This window comes from Haplochromis burtoni, unplaced genomic scaffold (assembly GCF_018398535.1).
Source record: "Haplochromis burtoni strain Fernald_Lab_line unplaced genomic scaffold, NCSU_Asbu1 Contig_199, whole genome shotgun sequence".
In the NCBI taxonomy this organism is placed as follows: Eukaryota; Metazoa; Chordata; class Actinopteri; order Cichliformes; family Cichlidae; genus Haplochromis; species Haplochromis burtoni.
The window spans coordinates 63,780-82,442 of record NW_024582560.1 but is presented as its reverse complement, the minus strand read 5'-3'; the positions used below and the strand labels follow the sequence as shown (position 1 = coordinate 82,442).

Here is an 18,663-nt window from a genome sequence, read left to right as displayed (position 1 = left end):
TCAACGAGCATCGACAGAAGTGCGCCCATAGAAATAGGTCTGCAAAGCCGGACACAAGGTAAAGTAACAACATTTTTACAACATGATGTGGAGTTGAATAAGTGAAGCAAAGGAAGGTGGTATGAAGGCATTTGTTTTGTGCTGTGAAATTGTTTGTTTTTGTTTCTTTTTTGTTTGTTATTGTTTTTTTTAGTCAGAAGAGAAGCTGATGAGGCATCTTCTGAAGCCAAAAAAAACAAGAGTTGAGGTAAATTATGTTACTTCAGATGTCACATGTGGCTGATATTGTTCTCTGTGTGGTATCATTAGAAATGTGATGCTTCAAACATCCCCCACCTCCCAGTCAGGACACTGAAATTGACAAAGTCTGAATATCTTAACTTTTAGAATTTTCTGCAGTTTGGGCAGTTAAAGATGTTTGATATTATATCACATTTTATCCTGTAATTTGCTAATAATGTGAAAACTGCTTTCACCCCAAGGATGAGGAATGTGTGTGTCTGGCTGCCCGTCTAGAGGACCATAAAGAAGGCAATGTGCAAAGCTGGTGATGTGTGGCCTGACTTACATTGGAATTGCCATCTCAGACACAGAAGACCGGGGTTTGCTGACCATCTCTGGCTTCAACCTTGGAGTTTTAGTGTCATTCGTAATTTGGCTGATCTGATCTGATAAGATTTCTGGGACTTTTCCTGAGTAATGTAATGAGTGTAGAATATGAAGGCCAATTCAACATTTGTAGCAAGAGGTTGGCAGGTTAAGGGGAACAATGCATGAGTCACAGTTATAGGGTGTTTGCAGATGTAGGTTTACTTCGGGGGGGTTACCTGTAGTCTTCAACATGCATGCAGCAACATGCAGTTAGCAGGTTTGATGTAGAGATACTTAACATCAATGAAAGAGAAACCTGACACAAAGCACACAAAGTCAATGGTAAAACTTGGAGTTGCTTTTTATTGTGTTAATTTCACAGATTTCTTAGATCAGAAAAGTTTTTTTCCAAGTATTAACATCTTGGATTCCTTTTACACAGTCTTTGCTTTAGCTTAGCCACAAATTTTAGTTGTTCTAACATTTGTTTGACCCTAAGCCCAGTTTATTGTTTTAAAGCTGAGTTTTCCGTTTTCTTCTCGTGAGGTTATACTTTAAAACAAATGTGGTGACACTTTTTATAAAGTAAATTTGGATTCAGTTTTAACAACACACTAATGCCAATTTTTGGGGGGTTTTTTGTGTGTGTGTGAAAAGTTTGTGTTTCAGTCTGAATTCTATGCATCAGAATTTACATTTTACTGTAAGAAAGTACTGTAATAAGCTTTACTTATCACGGTGTCATTTCGTCTTCATAAATAAAAGAATAAACTGACCATGTAACTGTGAAGGATGTTTGTCCCAACATGCTGATGTTTTCATTTTTAATTTTAAAGCAACATCCAACATATAAAATATTTATAACATGACTGTTGACACAGCGTTTTAGGAGATGGACATGAAATTTGGTCGTTCTCAAGTGTTTCACAACCATTCTGTTGTATCTGTCCTGCTTAACATGTACCTACTGTAGCGGCGATGTAAAGCCCTTCCTAATAAACAACTTGCTGCTCTGGAAATACCGCTTTCATTTTACCAATAACTGCCTGAGTTGTTGAACTGATACATCACTGTGATCAAAGTAAAGTTTGCAGTTAAAGCGTCATTCAGATCAGGCATCTAGAGAGGCCGCACGATGTTGATAACTAGGGGCCTCGCAAACACACTACACACATACAACTGAAGATGGCGGATGTGTTGAGTGTTCTTCGTCAGTATAACATCCAGAAAAAGGAGATTGTTGCTAAAGGAGATGAAGTTATATTTGGGGAGTTCTCCTGGCCGAAGAATGTCAAGACCAACTACATAATCTGGGGGTATGTCAGTGCTAATAACATCTACAAAGTGCTTCAGTAGGCCTGCAGCTGATGCTCAGCTTTGCCTTGTGCTGCTAGTAACGACGGAAGGCTCGCTAGCTACGAAATGCTAACCCAGCTACTTTCCTCAAAAGTTAAAGCACCCTTTTAATTATTTTAGTGCACAGGGAGGTCTCTTCATAGACTATAGAGCCAATTTTACTAGCTTCATGAAAGAATGTATGTCTTTAAACTTAGCTCGAGAGAGGAAAAGCCAAACTTGTAGTGTTGTGTAATGCTAATTAATCATGGACGTAGCTCAGAGTTGTTTCACGGAGTCAGAAATCCAAAGAGTCGAGTTGAAACACCTGTGTGTTTGTTTGTTTTCTCTTTTAGTCCCTACAGTCATGACTATAAACGTCTTTCTTCACCGTGCAAAAACCAAACTTTGTGCATGTGACGCAGAAACTGAAGTTGCAAGGAGCAGTGCTTTAGCTAGCAGGAGAACCGTTGACAGTGGTTGATAAAGTGACTTTGGCTTTATATTCAAGCTTTAATGCGGTTCACATCAAACCACCTTAAGTGTGCATCACGTAGTAATTCACTTAAAGTTTGTTAGTTGTAAAACTGGACCCTTGCATGCTTTTTCAAAATGTATTTGTGCTTGTTTTGATCTTTAGTACTGGTAAAGAGGGGCAGCCCAAAGAGTACTATACCTTGGACTCATCTTGTTCTTCTCAACAATGTGCACCTGCCGCATCCATCCTATGTGCAGAAGAGCTGCAGTAAGTGCTCTGGAGTTCATATGAAACAGCCCAGAATCTGTCAGTATCAATCCTTCATTGCTTACCAACGTGTTGTTAGGACATCCTGATTCCAGCCCACATTTTGTCATACATGCAGCATCTTGTAAACTTCTAAGAGTGTTGACTTTTATGATTGTGTGTTGTTTATAGACAGAGAACATCCCTGCTTGTCAGACGACCTGATCGAAAGGCTTGCTACATATCTTAATGGCGAGAGCTGTAAGTAGCGCTTGGGCGCTGAGGAGGGGGCTTTCTGTGGCATCTAGTACAGGTGTTGTCATTCCAGGTTTTGGTTCCCTGAAAATTTGCTTCAAATGTTGTTTTTGTCCATTTGCAGCCACGTCAACGAGCATCGACAGAAGTGCGCCCATAGAAATAGGTCTGCAAAGCCGGACACAAGGTAAAGTAACAACATTTTTACAACATGATGTGGAGTTTAGTTTCATAACTTAATCCTGAAATTTAAATTTCAGGAATAATTACTACTTATAACTGCTAGAGCTGATACCAGTGATGCAACATACACTGTCCTATTTTTACAAAAACAATTTTGCATAAGTGAAATAAAGGAAGGTGGGATGAAGGAATTTGTTTTGCATAGTGATACAATGTTTTTTGTTTGTTTTTCTTTCTTTGCTATTGTTGTTTGTTTTTTTTGTTTTGTTTTTTAGTTAAAAGAGCAGCTGATGAGGCATCCTCTGAAGCCAAAAAACCAAGAGTTGAGGTAAATTATGCTACTTCAGCTGTCACATGTGGCTCATGTTGTTTTCTGTGTAGTATCACACAGGACACAGAAATCACAGTTTTCCTATTCTGACATACTTAACATTGAATTTGTTTACATATTCTTACTGTAACAAATGTGGACCACTCCCAACACCTGAAAATACTACCACTACTAATCATAATGATGATGATGATAATAATTCATTTTTTAAAATAATTCCATTAGGAAAATATTTAAATGAATTAACTTAGTAAACTAAATAGTGGGAAACGCAGCTCATTAAATATTCTTCAGTGTTTAGTGTAACTGAATATAAAATGGGTAACTGTGCGTCATGCATGCAGGTGACAGAGTCTGAGTATTTTAACTTTCACAAATTTCAGCAGTGTGGGCAGTTAAAGGTTTTTGATATATCATTTTTTTGTCCTGCAATTTGCTAATAATGTGAAAACGGCTTTCAATCTCAAGGATGAGGAACGTGTGCGTCTGGACAAGGAGCGTCTGGCTGCCCGTCTGGAGGGCCATAAAGAAGGCATCGTGCAGATCGAACAGATCAGGTATGATCTGGTTATGAGCTTTTCCTTATTCTGATTACCAGTTCCTCCTAACAGATAGTTCAGCTTATCAAAACGTTTGTCCCTGTCTTCCAGATCACTGTCTGAGGCCATGTCTGTGGAAAAAATTGCAGCCATTAAAGCAAAGATTATGGCAAAGAAGCGTTCAACTATCAAAACAGATCTCGATGATGACATAACACTGAAGCAGAGAAGCTTTGTGGATGCAGAAGTGGATGTCACCAGGGATATTGTTAGCAGAGAGCGGGTCTGGAGGACTAGGACAACCATTCTCCAGAGCACTGGAAAGGTTAGTGTACACTTTATGCCAGACTGTTTTCTGATGAAACTTTGAAACTTTCCTTCAGAAGCAAGAGCCTTAAGACAAGTGTGTTCTCAACTAGCGCTGTATAAATGAATTGTAATTGATTTGACACTATAATGCCAGATGTATCATATCATGTAACCAGAAACCCCTTTTAACCCTACGCCATCACCTGACGTGCACCTCCCTAGAAGTCTGTCTAAAACTTGGGTCGACGCAGAAATAACTGAATGGCCTGGAACATAAAAAGGAGTTTCTAGTTACCTTGTGAGTTATGACATAGATTTCCCACAGAAGTCTAAATTATACATTAGCCTCCTGAACCCTAAGAGACAGTGTGTTGGGTTGAGAAAACATTCAAATGGCCCAGCCATGAAAGCACCATAAATGTGTACCAGTACATGGACCAGTGTGAACCACTAGATGGCAGCAGAAGCTGAATTTAAATGTTAGGAATTAACAGATTGTTGAAAAGATGTGCTCACCTATCAGTTTAAATTTGGCTTATCAAAAACGAAACCATCTTATTTAAAGTCCAGCCATCTTTGTTTTATTTGTTTTAAGGTTGTCAGATATCTGATCTTATCTTAGTTTAACCTTTTTAAAGCTAAATAGATTTGTTTTGTCAATCCCTCAATAAACTAATTTAATGTGTCTCATTATGTCTAACTGGAGAGAGATAGATAGGGATAGGGAGGTAACAGTGCACAGTATTCAGTTAAGTATGAATGCCTGTTCAGATTCCACATGTTTAATATTTTTCTTATGATATCCAGAGTATTAAATGATAAAAATTTAAACAAAAACCAAATATTCATGAACAAGAATTTAGAGTTCACAGTTAAATTAAACTAATCTTTCACACCAGTTGTGCCGTTGAATTTTTGTTTCTTTAATGAAATGTTCAAAGTAAGGCAGCTGTCTCACTTTGTAGACACTGAGGGCAAAACTTGGAATTCCACCTGAACATCTGTTCTGTGGATGGATCGCTTGTTAGGAGAGAAATTGCAGAATCATGCAAAATATTGATTTTAATTATTGTACATATTTAATGAACCTGCTGCGTTGTTTATATGCAACAGCGAATGGACCATAACTAGTGAAATTTGAGCTCCTATTTGAATGTTCTTTTTGTTGTTTACATGCAAAGACTTCAGTTTTCTTGGCTCACAGTTCAAACTTAACCTGGGAAATTCCGTACTGAGGTGGGCATGATACGCACACATGACGCTCATCATTTCTAAACCAAACTAAAGATGTAGACAGACTGTTAACTTAACAGCACACAGTAATTAATAACTTGTACATTTTAAATGTGTTTTAATTGAATCTCTTCTGTGAGGGAAGTCTCGTTTTTGTTTTTAAAAGGAAACGACTCCTGCTCAACCTATTTTTGTTCCTTATTTCAGAACTTTTCCAAAAACATTTTTGCCATCCTTCAGTCCGTGAAAGCTCGAGAAGAAGGGCGAGCTCCGGAGCAGAGACCAGCACAGAACACAACTCAAGCGGTAAACTGACAAATATCCACTTCCTACAAATTACGTTACGTTATTTTTATTTTTATTTTTTATTGGACCTTAATCTTTTTTATTAAGTGTTTATTTGCACATGGTTTAGATCTTAATCACACTTTTTTTGTAAATTAATTTCTTTACAATTTGAAAATACAGGAGTAATAAGGACGATTAAGAACCAGTTGATGATTTGTTGGTTGAATAAGCACACACCTTTAATTTGATTAGCTGTTAGTCCTGTTACGTTTACATCTCATAAATAAATCAAAGTTAAAACTGACATATATTCATCTTATAATGAATTTGTCCAAAGTTATGTGTGCAAAAATAGTCTGTAGGTGTTTGAGTTAGTTGCAAATCCACTATAGTTTAAACTGAAGAGCGGTGTGTTTGTATATACAGGTATTTATTGTTTCGTATCTTTTCCAGGACCCGTCCCTAAGGAACAAGCAACCTGTCCCAGCTGCCTATAACAGATACGATCAGGAGCGATTCAAGGGAAAAGAAGGTGCGTTTTAGAAATGCTTTACTGATCATTTTAGTATCAATCCTTTTGCAAAAGAGTGCTTGTTTGTTTGAGTTAATATAAGTTCACTGATCCACAGTTTCCACATTTAAACCCAGCATCAGTAAACAAATGTGGTCAGATTATGGAGAGAAATTTGCCGCAAATGCATGCGATATGATTCACAAGCATAAACGAAAGATTCACAAACGCGTACAATGATATGTGTGTAACTTTTGAGAACTCAGACGCACGTGCTTTAATCCACACACACACAAATATCAAGCAATCTGACCACACGTGAAACAATTTTAAAAAATGCGTTCATCCAAACTTGAATAAATACTACTGATCATTTATGATCATTTATGCACACTTTATTAAGTTTAGCTTCACGAATCAGATAATGTTCTCTTTCAAAAACATTTCTGTGCGCGCACACATCTAAAAATAATCATCTCTCATGTCCTTCACAAAACCATAAATGCGTAAGCACCAGTCACCTGATACTCACAGACCACGTCACATGCCCACTTGAGATTTTAAGGCAAATTTAACGCTGCTAGCTTCACACAGATTCACAAATGTAAGCTGCTTTCAAGTCCCAGTGTAAAACTGGGACATCTGGGCTTAGAAGCGGCGAACACGTTGCATAATATGCAGGTATTAGATCTTTGTTCAGCCAGTGAGCTCCAACTCATAGCATGTTGTTGTCCTAGAAACGGAGGGCTTCAAGATCGATACTATGGGCACGTATCACGGCATGACCCTGAAGTCAGTGACGGTAAGAAATAACTTTTTGCACAATAACTACTAACCAAAACCTCAACCTGTAACGCATGTATACAAGCATGGTTTTCCACAGGAAGTTGAGTCATAAAGTCTGTCAAGTAGTTAAGTAACACATTTTAAATGTGTTATGTATGTAACAGCATTTGAAAAACAGATCCCTGCTGTTCTTTCTAAATAGATTTTACTGTTTCAAAGAAATTCAGCACAAAGTACAGATAACTGGATACATGTCCTCTGTGTAGGTAATGATGTCGCATCCTTACACGTCACCTGTCACAGCCATTTTTCAAAATAACTTCTTGGACAGTTTGATATGTGGAGATGTTTACTTGCACTGTCTGCTTCAGAAATCTAAAAGTCATACAGTAGCTCTGATTATTACAAAAAAGTACTTTATTTCTGTACAGTGAAGCACAGCGTGTTCTTTCATAAAATAAAACTCCAGTAGTTTGACTCAGACGTAGAAACAGTTCTTATCTCTGTTGTACAAAGTTGGCTAGAGCACTTGATTTGATTTTTACATTTCCAACATTTATGCACATTTTGTGTTGTGGATAAAGTGGGTTTAGATTATAAGTAAAGTCCCTTGATATGAAGTTCAAAAAAGAGGATGTGCTGAGATATAAATCTCTTTTTATTTTGTTTTTATTTATTTATTTATTTCATTTTTAACAGTGAGCATGTGAGTGTAACAGTGTCCTTTCACTCAGCTGATTTCTCTCCAGTCACTCTGTGTAAGTGTGTCCTGCCTGCTCTCTCTTTAAATGCGTTGATGCAGGCGTTTCGCTTGTTGCTCTGAAGGTGATGCCAGTATTTCAGGAGCTCATTGGGATGAAACCCATGTGATGTTATCAGATGGCTGTACTTGCAGCTGGAGTAAGATACTCGCCAGTGGTTGAATAAGAACTCGTTTGGTGGTGGCGTGGGTTCGATTCCGAGGCTGGCCAGACATATTCCCACAAACACGTCCTCCAGATGCAGATGGGGGATACGTAAAGACACTTGATAGATTTTCCTTGCGAGATCCCCAGAAAAGACGTAACCAGTCCCAGAGCAAAAGGTGGGATACTTGTCACCTGGGTACAGCTCCGGGGGCATGTACCACTTGCTGTTTTTATTTCGGTTGGGTGCGTAGCCTCTCATGTTGTTTCCTGTGAAGTAGTTCTTCCTGGGCTCCAGTTCAGGCCTGAGCAGCTTAAAAATGAGGTACTCTGTGTTGACGAACATGTCGCTGTCTGTCTTCATGACGTAGCTGGTGTGCGGACAGTGCATTGCAACCCAGTTTAGTCCCATCAGTGTCTTTATGGTGAGGTTTTTGTAAGAATCCAGGAAGTCCTGCTGAATGATATCATGATGCCTCCGGCTCTCTGCTTCTAGCATCCTTTGTTGTAGAAGTCCCAGTTCTCCATCTTTTTTCCCCAGCAGAAAGAGCCGGATAAATCCCAGAGCTGGAGCAACACTCTCGTTCCCCCACGTCTGCCGTATAGCATTCCTCGCCTCCACCTGCCGAGCTTCAGTGGCAATCAGCAACACCAGAAATGGCGCAGCTGTGTTGTCTGCACATTTATCAGGCTCGTTAATGATGTAAGGGTACGGTCCGTGGGTTATCACGGCGCTGAGGTCTGCGTCATCTCTTTGGCTTGTGTTTGCTGCCAGAACGTTCTGAAAATTTGGGTCTGGTTGAGTTGGGTAAACTCCCTGATTTTCACGGGAGCTGATGTTGGCGTCAGTCTGTTGAGGAATGATGACGAACCTCCACTGTGAATGGCGGGTGCTTGTGTTCCATTTGGCTTTGGTGGTGTGAGCTGCTCCACCTCCATACACCAGAGGATGCCCTCTCCACCATGGCATACCAGTGAGCCTCGGCAGCCACACCTGGTGGACTAGAAAGAACAGCACACCCAGCAGAGAGAGCAGATACAGAAGTTTAGCTGTGTGTTTACAGCAGTGGCGTCGTTTCCACTGCATGGTTTCGACACTTCTAGTCTTGACAGTTGTTACGCTTCAATCCAGTTGTCAGCAGGGTTTCAGCTCCTGTTGATGAGTAATATAAATCACTTTGTTGATACCCAGTGATGGCCTAGGAGACAGTGGAAAGAAGAGTATACATTTTCATTGTGAAAAACGAAATTATACTCAGTTTTCATTCTGATAAGGCTGCAGTTTACAGTAAATAAGCTTGTAAATACCAGCCAAGTTAAGAAAACTTTGCAGCAATCTGGTGAGCACGTTTTCATTTCTTGATTTGGAGAAATACACAACTTGATTGGCCCATCCTGTTGTTTTTAAACATATTTGATATCATATTAATGTAATGAGGGTACATTTCTATAGTCTAAATATAGTTCGTAGGCTTTTATATCGACATTAAAATCTACAAATTACCTGCTTTGACGTCTTCCTCTACCCCACTCGTTTTGTTAGTTTTCATGTAATAATGCTAGAATGCTAGTTGTGGCTAATTGTAGAATGTCAACAGACGGTGTAGTTTTTGCCTGTTCTACAGAATCCAGATCAGTTTTCTTTCTTTTTTTTAAGAAAATTACAAAACAAAGGAGCCTAACATAACAGAGAGGACTTTGAGAGAGTTTAAATTCTCTCCACTGCTGCATGCTTCAGTAGAAATAAGTTTTTCTCCCTTTAGAAAGACACACCCTTTACATCCTGTAAGTTAAACCACAACCAGAGGAGTGAATTATATCAGTCATCTGTTATGACTGTTTTTATGTCGATGTTCGTCTGTATTTTCAATTCTTCACAACATAAACTCACCTTTTTTAGTCTAAAAACTTGTCTCTGTGGTATTCATCGCTGCTGGATAAATTAGTCTTCACACATTCCGACTGGCCTCTCGGTCTCTGTTCCTGCGGTGCTTTTGGCCACATCATAAATGCACACAGCCCCATGTCCTCACTTTTTTTTTTTCCTGCAGCATATGTCAAATTGTCCTCTTCTTTGGCTGGTAAGGTTTCTGTAGTCAGTCCAGGGAAATTAATTTTTCCAGGTAATCCTAGCTTTTTGCCTCATGCGTGCACAAATGTGCTGCTAGTTCATGCATGTATGCCTGGCCAGAGCATGTTTGAGGTGTTGCAGTCTCTCAATCTGCCTTGGCGCATTGTCCCTAGAGGCTTGATTTTAGCTGTGGTGTGCTGCTTCTTTTGCTCATGGCCGAAGAGAGAGGAGAGACGGTAGTTGACAGTAAGCTGCAGCCCTGGGTCCTTTTACTGTCCCCGCTGTCATGTTGTGTATATCAAAGCAGGCACGCAGAGATGGGATTCACATCTGAATGATAAATAAGCCTACATGTCTCCGTTCAGCTTTGCTCCCCCTTGCTGTCCTTATCCTCGTTTCCTCTTGTTCTTCCTCTTTGATTCACATGCCCGCTGTCCACTGTGTTTCTCAGATCGTTCAGATTTCGGTTTTTATGCTTATCCCCCCTCCCTATTCAGCTGCCTCTCACGCACTGCTCCTTCTAGCTAGAGGAATGAAAGCAACGGGGAAGGAGGAAGATGAACGGAAGGAAGAGCTGTGAGTTGTGAGCTCGCTCTGAAAGGCAGCTCTAGGCTCGGTGGCATTACGCTCTCTCACCACGTCACGCCGTCTTTGCTGCTGTTGCTGCCTGCTCTGTTAAAGGGGAGGGGGTTGGGCTACTGACCTATTTGTATTCACACCCACTCTGCAGAATGAGGAATAAACCATTATCTCAATTGGCATGCTGTGAGAAAAGGAAAGAGGCCATTGTGTACACACTTCCACAAATCTTAGAGGGTTGCTGATTTAAAAGTGGCAAACATCAGCTTACATGTTGTTGACTGAAAAACAGTGGACATTACCACCCAGACCCCAGCAGTCTGTCACCCCCAGCTGTCATCTCACACAAACGTCTTGCATATAGTTAATTAAAATTATCTTTACACTAAGCTCACTAAATCTAATATTTAGCATTTTTGCCCATGTTACAATACATATATTTTATTTGTGTCTGGTAATGACAGAAAAATAAAAAAACGGTGACTTTTCAGGTGACAAACCACAACTGTGATTCTTAGCAGCACAAAGGCACAGAGATGACTGAAAATGCCGGCATAAGTACTGTTGCTGAAGCGTGAACTAAAATTGTAAGAGACCGTTATGTTTTTATGACTGTTCCAGCTGTAGAAATCCCATTTCTGAATTTTACAACATAATCACAGTTTTCTCATCCTGTGAGAAAGTTTGACTCCACTAACTTTTGCATGTTGGACTTTTATGTTTCTTTTTTCTGGTTTCATCTAAACATATAGACCTTTGCCATAGCTTAGTACAGTGGTGGTGCAGATTGAATTACAGAATAGATCGATTTATTGCAAGCTATGCTTTAATGTACAGTTATCACCCATCACACCTGCTCCGCTCCACGTTTCTGAAGCAGCAGAGCTCCTTCTCCCTCAGACTGATTCAACCTCACTGCCACAAAGAACCCTTGAGGAAATCATTCCTACTGTTCTCTATAAAGCTGTGTTTAAAACTCTTCATGCTGTGACAGGTGAACACACCTGTCAGGCATAAAATCCCAAATGTACTTTGTATTAAACCTTCATTCAGCTGGTTTTTTTTTTTATTTGCTTTTTTATGTAATGTACATATTAATTAATGCAATTTTCACTTTTCTCTCAGGCAATGTCAGTCTTACTATTACTGTTTTTAACTACATTTTTGTTTTTAATCACTGCTATAACTCTATAAATTCCTGCATAGGGCTTTTATTGTGTATTTCTTTGTTTATTGCGGTCTCTACTATTTTTACTTTTTATGTCTCTGTTCTAACACCCACATTTCCCTTGTGAGGTCAGTAAAGCAGCTATCTGTCTTGTTTTGTAGGTTAGCCCTGACAAGTTTAGCTCTCTTTCACAAGGGTAACTTGTGAACAAACAAATACTAGTGCTAAGAAAAACTACAGCAGTGTAATTAGCATTTGAGAGGTTTAAGAAACTTGCACTCGCACTCAGATGGGGCCTTCTAGTTAACATTAACCCACATACAGTTCAAGCAGATGAGCTCCAGACATGCAATTTATCTGTAAATGACACACTTTGTTGTAGAGCTTCAGTTAGATGTTACCTTGCAGATCAGAGGAGTTGGAGTATATTTGATACTTGATGCCCACTAATATTTAACTGTTGGTTGATTGTAGTTGTGTTAAAATGACAGATCACGCTAAGGATGACTACCAGCTGCTTCAAGAGCAGCTGCTCCTGCTAGGTGGCTATCTAAGCCTAAATATTCAACGCTGTTCAGTTATTTCACTGATGAAAAACACCTTGAACAATTTATTTCAAGTGGCCTGTTTGGCACAACAATAGAAGCTGCACAATTTTTATATTTCTTGTTAACATCAGAAGTTTCTGAAGACACTGTATGATGTGACTGTATATAACCTTGTATTTTTAATCTTGAGGTGTTGTTTGTTTTCTAGGAAGGAGCATCTGCTCGAAAGGCCCAGACCCCTGCACTGCAGCCTGTACCTCGTCCAGGTTAGTGTTGAATTCTAAATGTTCATGTTTAATCATGCATAAAGAATAAATGCAGAGTAAAAACCTTTTTTTAGTTTTTGCCCATCGTGCCACAGAGTGTAAGGACTGTTTCTGTTTGAGAGTTTGTACTGGAGTGATGTTTTTAACAAAGACAGACTTGCACTCTGTACTACTACAATATTCTTTTCTGTGCCTTATTTTTCATATAGCAAGGGGAAAACAGCTAAAAACACCCTATAGTCTGTACATGCTCCAGCTGAGCCTGGGCTAGTTCCTTTTTCATTCATTTCTCAAGGGTTAAATTGATTCTGTCATTTTTTTTTGTCCTCCTCCCAAATCCTGATGTAGTCACATCATGACTGTTTTCAGTTTTCAGTGCTCCCAACACTGCCTGTTAGTATGTGTTGATCAGCTCTTTTCATATATCAGTCACTCGGGTCTCTTACCAGCAGTTTCTAAAGGGACTGTATCAGAGCGTTGTGTAATAATAACGGTATTTCTTTTATTCACAACGTCGACTGTTTCCAGGCGTGGCATTTAGACACATGACTGTACTAATAAAAAAAGAAAAGAATATTCACATGATTTCTGAATGAAGCTGCATCGCTAAAATAACCTTTTGTCTGTAGAGAAGAATCACATGTTTGTTTGACTCTTCTACAAACGCTGACCTAAGATGCTCTCTTAGCAACTTCCCATTGTATGTGTGGAAAAAATAAAAAGTAGAACCAGTTTGACCCATTTGACCTGCAGCAGAGGTTTTAAGCTAAAACTTTGTCTTTGAGTGTGACTGCAAGTCTGACAAAAACTGTCTTTTCTGCTTTATTTAATTATACTCCAATTAGCAAAAGACTAAACATTTAAATATATTTAGTGGTCTTTCTTTAATTTTTGCCATTACTTTTATAAACTATCTAACGGTTCTCCAGTTGCTCACTCCATGGTGATACTTCACATGGGATTTATGCATTTGTGTTGCTTTCAGTTTTATCTCCAGCTGCTTCAGCCGGTTGGTAGATATTTATTACTTTAACACATTGCAGAGTTCTTGCAAATCCACAACCCCAATTCCAAAAATGTTGGGACACAATAAAATGTAAATTAAAAACCGAATGCATCCTCTCCTCTTTCAACACCAGTGCAGACCAGATCATGTGCTGTCTGACGTAGGATTCAATACTTGATGTAATTGAAATATGGGTTGATGGCAAATTCTGTTCTTACTTAGATTTTAAACAAGGTCCCAACTTAAACCATCATGAAACTGAACCACAGTTTGATGAAATGGGGAACTTGGAGAATCGGCTACATGTATTTTTAGTCTAACACTTTTTCTTTTTTTTTATCATTTGACACACTCCGTGTATGCAAGCTTTAAGAGGCAAAGTCGGGTTTCCGTTTTCTTTTCTTTTTTCTTTTTCCCCTTTTGGACCTAAAGGGTTCATTTATTTCATTGGTTAAAGTTAGCATTAGGTATACTGATAGACACCAGATTCTTCCAACTATCATGTGGAAGTACCTCCCCTTTTCCAAACAGTTTTTAAGGATAAATTCCAAAAAAACAAAAAACCTTTCTGTGGTCAGGTTTAGTGATGTTCGTTCAGTCGTTGGATATTGTAAGTCTTACTATTGTTAGAGCTTATGAAGAAAATTTCTTGTCAAGGAAGTGACTTAACAAATACTTGATGCATAGCAAGCAGTTTTACTGAGGATTGTTGTTCTTGTCTTTGGACTCAATATCCACATTCGTGTTTGTATTTATTTAAAAATATATTCTTTTAACTGTTTTCTCTCTAGTTTCACAAGCCAGACCTCCACCAAACCAGAAGAAAGGTACATCACATTTGATCAGAGTTAATCACTGTTTTTTAGTAGTACTGACCAACTGAGCTCTAGTTTTAAACCATTTTTAATGTGGCTTTCTCCACAGGATCCCGAACACCAATCATCATCATCCCTGCTGCCACCACCTCCCTCATCACAATGCTCAATGCTAAGGATCTCCTGCAGGATCTGAAGTAAGTACAAATCATTACTGCCCTTCTTCTTTCTCTAAAGTGTTCACATAATGAATCAACTGCACTGTCTTCCATGCATTGATGTTATTTGGTGGTTGATGTTCTTCAGACACGCAGTAGTGGATTTTTTTTTGTCAAGTTGCTCAACCCTAAGTTTAGGGCAGAGATTGAAAAAGAGCTTGGCGTGCCAGCGGTGACCGTCTGTGGTCGTTGCCATAGAGCAACAACTGTTTGGAGGTTTAATGACTGGATTTAAAATTGGCACCTCTGCAAAATGGGCAGTGCTGGCAAGAAAGGTAAAAATTGTACCCTAAGGAGCAGCAGTGAAATGACTTCCAGACTCTGGCCTGTACCAGGTTTATCACATCAGAAGAGAAGAAGAAGCAGGGCATCCCGCGGGACAATGAGGTTCTGCTACAGAGGCGCAAAGACCAGATCCAGCCTGGTGGCACAACACTGAGTGTCACCGTGCCGTACCGCGTCATCGATCAGCCGCTCAAACTGGCTCCCCAGGATTGGTCAGTATATGTATTTTCTCAGTTATATTAGCATTTTACACCATACAGGAACACTATGGAAACAACAAGCCTGTACTCCCCTCTGTACCTTTATCATGAAATGACCATTCATCAGATGACTCAGCTGTTAACGGGGATATTTGAGTGTTTAGCAAATATGACTCATTATTATGCATGCAGCCTGTGTTGAAACCACAAGATGATTATGTTTCAGAGTCTGAGTTATCATATAATGGGTACACAGTACTGGCCGATTGTTGAATAATTGCAGAGGGAAATGGGGGGGGAGGTGTGTGTTTCCTCTTCCTCACTTCTGCTGGAGCAAGTCTTAAGCCCATGTATAACACCCACTGGTATTGGCATATATGGCACATTACTGGTACTTGTGTAGCACCTTTCTACTTAAGTTGAGTACTCAGTGCTTCCTACTGCAAGCTGCACACAATCATACTCTAGTTGCTGCATTGGATGCAACTTTTCAGTAACCTGCCCAAGGACATGTGGAGCCAGGAGCCGAGGATCAGTCCACCAGTTTTCCGAACCACTCCACTTGACCTACAGCCGGTCAAGAATTTCAGCATCGGGCATCCTTGGTTGTAAATCCAACATCAGGAAAACACATATTGTCATATTAATGATACCTGAGATCCTTGCCCTCTGCTGCAGTGTTCAGTGAATGTGTTTACAGCTTATTGCACCTTCCTTAAATGCAGGGCTCTAGAGTTTGACCAATTTGGTCGCAAATGCGACCATATTTTTCAGTGGTGCGACTAAAAAAAAATATTTGGTTGCACCTGTGCGACCAAATGTTCGGTTAGCCAAAAAAAAAAAAAATCTGCAACCTTCCCTGTGGTCAACAACAGACACATATTATGCCCCTATCGTGGACTAAACCAATGAGAGATAGTAAGGGGCGGGACCTCTCTGATGAGGCCTGATCCTTCTGAAATTCATAGCCAGTGCTCTGACACGGTGTCATCAATCTTTGAATGCTGAAAAAGCACAGTGTATCCAGAAAAACACATTATATTATATAAATTATTATAAAATTTGTGTGCGCCGGTACGCCCATGGCAAAAAGTTAGTCTAGAGCCCTGAAATGTTTAATCCTGTTTTTTTGGTTTTTTTTTTGACAAGCCTGTTTCTTCCTTCAGGGATCGAGTGGTGGCTGTGTTCGTGCAGGGTCCTGCCTGGCAGTTCAAAGGCTGGCCGTGGCTGCTGCCCGACGGCTCTCCTGTCGACATTTTTGCCAAAAGTAAGTAATATTGTGACGTCTATTTAGACTATTTAGTCTATTTAGTTTCACTGTGTTGAAACGATAGCAGTAAAAAATGGTTGGAGTCGTGATGTTTGGTTTTCCACTCAAAGAATCGGCAAATTGTGAACTCTGTGCCTGTTGTAGACATATTTATCTGTGGACACCTTTCAAAGCACTCAGTGTTACCTGACAACAATAAAATTAACAAGTAGATCAATATTAAAGAGAGATTTAAGTTTGAGATTCAGAAATGTAAAACATAAGGCGTTGATGGTTATAGGTGATATGCTGATACTAACAGGTAGGTTTTGCGCTGTGCTTTTAAGCTGTGTCATAGTTTGGTTGACGGAGTTAGAGGCAGTGAGTTCCAACGATGAGTCTCAGCTAAAGCCTCTAGTGTTAGAGTCTGAAGCGAGGAGCAGTGAGGAGAGCGTGGAGCACGGGCAGAGGTGTGAGGAGATGAGGGTGCCAGGTCATGGAGAGCTTTGAAAGTGAGGAGCAGAATCTTGTATTGGATGTTCTGGGAAATGGGGAGACGGTGAAGCTGGGTGAGAATAGGTGTAATATGATAAGTGTGGGTGATTATTCTCTCTGCAGAGTTCTGTACAATTTGGAGCCAGTTAAGAAGTTTTGGGGGAAGATCGGAGAGAATAGCATTCCATTAATCCAAAGGCATGGATTATTGGAATGCTGTTCAAGGGCATGAACTAGAACTTGTGTGTAGCCTGAAGATGTTAGGTGGACTGGATGTGGGTGACAAAGAGAGTATTGTCCATCTATAGAGACATCAGATAGTGTGTCCTTTCATTCAATAAAATAACTTCATGACGGCTTGCGAGCAGGTAATGAGGAAAGGACGGGCAAAGGAGTTGTCAACGTAAAAATGAAACTATATTTCTGAGAAGAAAGAGATCATTTATAAATAGCAGGGGGTCCAGTACTGATCCTTTAGGGACCCCATGTGTGACCGAGGCTAATAGAGAGCGTACAGTCTTGCCTTGAACTATATCCTCTCAGAAAGGAAGGATGTAAACCATTCTCGTGCTGTGTCCTGGAGTCCAGCACTGGCTCGTCATTCTAACAGAAAAGGGTGGGAAGTGGTATCAAAGCAGCACTGAGGTCAAGGAGGATGAGGATGGTGAGAACAGTGCCATGTGATGTCAGGAGGGATGTCAGTGGTCTGTCTAGAACGGAAATCGCGTTGAAATGGCTCATAGAAATTATTGTTAACTAGAGCTGTGGTGCCACCGTGTCTTCCAGGATTTTAGAGATGAGGTTGGAAAAGGATTCAGAGGGTTGAATGTGTAGAATAAACTAAGAGGTTGAGGAGATATTACTGAAAAACATCCTTACGGTTGCATGAATGCATTTTCCCCTCCAGTTCGAGCTTTTCATTTAAAATACGATGAGGCAACGACTGATCCCAATGTGCAAAAGTGGGATGTGACCGTCCTGGAGCTGAGCCGCCACAGACGCCATCTGGACCGGCCCGTCTTCCTGCGCTTTTGGGAGACCCTTGACAGGTACTTAATTTTTATGCACTTTAATTAAATTTCTTAATGTAATTTAATTTCATCTCGATGCACCTTTTTTATTTGTTTTTAATATGTAGTTAACGAAACTTTCTGTAATAAACTCTTTTCCTCGCTCCCTTTTCTTTCTTGGTGAACAGATACATGGTGAAACACAAATCTCACCTCAGGTTCTGAGCCAGGATCACAGCCACAGACACCGAAAATCCCACAAATCAATTCGTCAGCCTTCCCCTTCTAATTGGTCCAACTCCCTCATCCAAGCTGCCAATCCATCTTCCAACATGATCCCCATTTTAAGAGGAAGAGGAAGAGCGATCATTCCAGGGCTTCCTCCAGGACTCCTAATGCAGTCTGCTGGAATTGTTACTTTGGACATCAGAAAGGAGATTTTTGTGTTTTTGTTGTAATTCTTTTCTAATGTTTTCAGGTAGTTAAAGACAAATACCAAAATAAGTTTTATATAAAAGGTAACGTGATTAAAACACAGTACTAAGCAACATGAGCTCAGAGGGAGATGCTTGCCTTTTGTCAGCGGTAAACAGGAAATGTGAGCGTTTTAGTCTGATGAAAACGTGAGAATCTCTGGGTACAACTGAGGCAAGTGCTGAGTTTGAGGAAGAGACTTTCTTTACACTTCTCTTTTTTTTTCTTTTTTTTTTTTTTTTTTTTTTTTTTTTTTTAAATTTTGGGTGTTTGTGGTCTGAATGTACAT

At 39.8% G+C, this 18,663-nt stretch overlaps 3 protein-coding genes across 5 annotated transcripts in view; 2 read left to right on the top strand and 1 right to left on the bottom strand.

The window, feature by feature from the left end:
• The window catches only part of ro60 (Ro60, Y RNA binding protein), a 9,376-nt gene extending 7,766 nt beyond the window's left edge, over positions 1–1,610 (top strand). Inside the window, exon 10 of the mRNA XM_042226167.1 lies at positions 569–1,610. Within this exon, the coding sequence (XP_042082101.1) occupies positions 569–667 (99 nt within the window). The 3' untranslated portion in view covers positions 668–1,610. The remainder of the gene's footprint in view (positions 1–568) is intronic.
• cdc73 (cell division cycle 73, Paf1/RNA polymerase II complex component, homolog (S. cerevisiae)) lies at positions 1–18,629 on the top strand. The gene is given in 21 exon segments (XM_042226170.1): positions 1–58; positions 194–247; positions 1,777–1,907; positions 2,567–2,611; positions 2,613–2,675; positions 2,849–2,881; positions 2,883–2,911; positions 3,030–3,092; positions 3,364–3,416; positions 3,888–3,976; positions 4,070–4,283; positions 5,708–5,806; positions 6,242–6,320; positions 7,037–7,101; positions 12,565–12,622; positions 14,420–14,455; positions 14,553–14,640; positions 14,997–15,158; positions 16,313–16,413; positions 17,798–17,939; positions 18,089–18,629. Coding segments are annotated over 20 exon segments (1,626 nt in total). The 5' UTR covers positions 1–58; positions 194–208; the 3' UTR covers positions 18,126–18,629.
• Positions 7,758–10,800, bottom strand: LOC102309335 (beta-1,3-galactosyltransferase 2). 3 transcript variants are annotated; one of them, XM_042226168.1, is made up of 2 exons: positions 9,299–10,800; positions 7,758–9,189 (listed from the first exon to the last, which is right to left on the bottom strand). In XM_042226168.1, the coding sequence occupies exon 2, from the start codon at positions 9,075–9,077 to the stop codon at positions 7,812–7,814; it is 1,266 nt and encodes a 421-aa protein (XP_042082102.1). In that variant the 5' UTR covers positions 9,078–9,189; positions 9,299–10,800; the 3' UTR covers positions 7,758–7,811. The 3 variants fall into 3 exon arrangements, with proteins under 3 accessions (XP_042082102.1, XP_042082103.1, XP_005935767.1); XM_042226169.1 differs by having other exon boundaries at positions 7,758–9,143; positions 9,882–10,800; XM_005935705.3 differs by having other exon boundaries at positions 9,882–10,799.
• Positions 18,630–18,663: the final 34 nt, after the last annotated feature.

What these genes read in the sequence shown, in the direction of transcription:
- LOC102309335 (XM_042226168.1), bottom strand. Translation starts at nt 9,077, where the DNA reads ATGCAGTGGAAACGACGCCACTGCTGTAAACACACAGCTAAACTTCTG.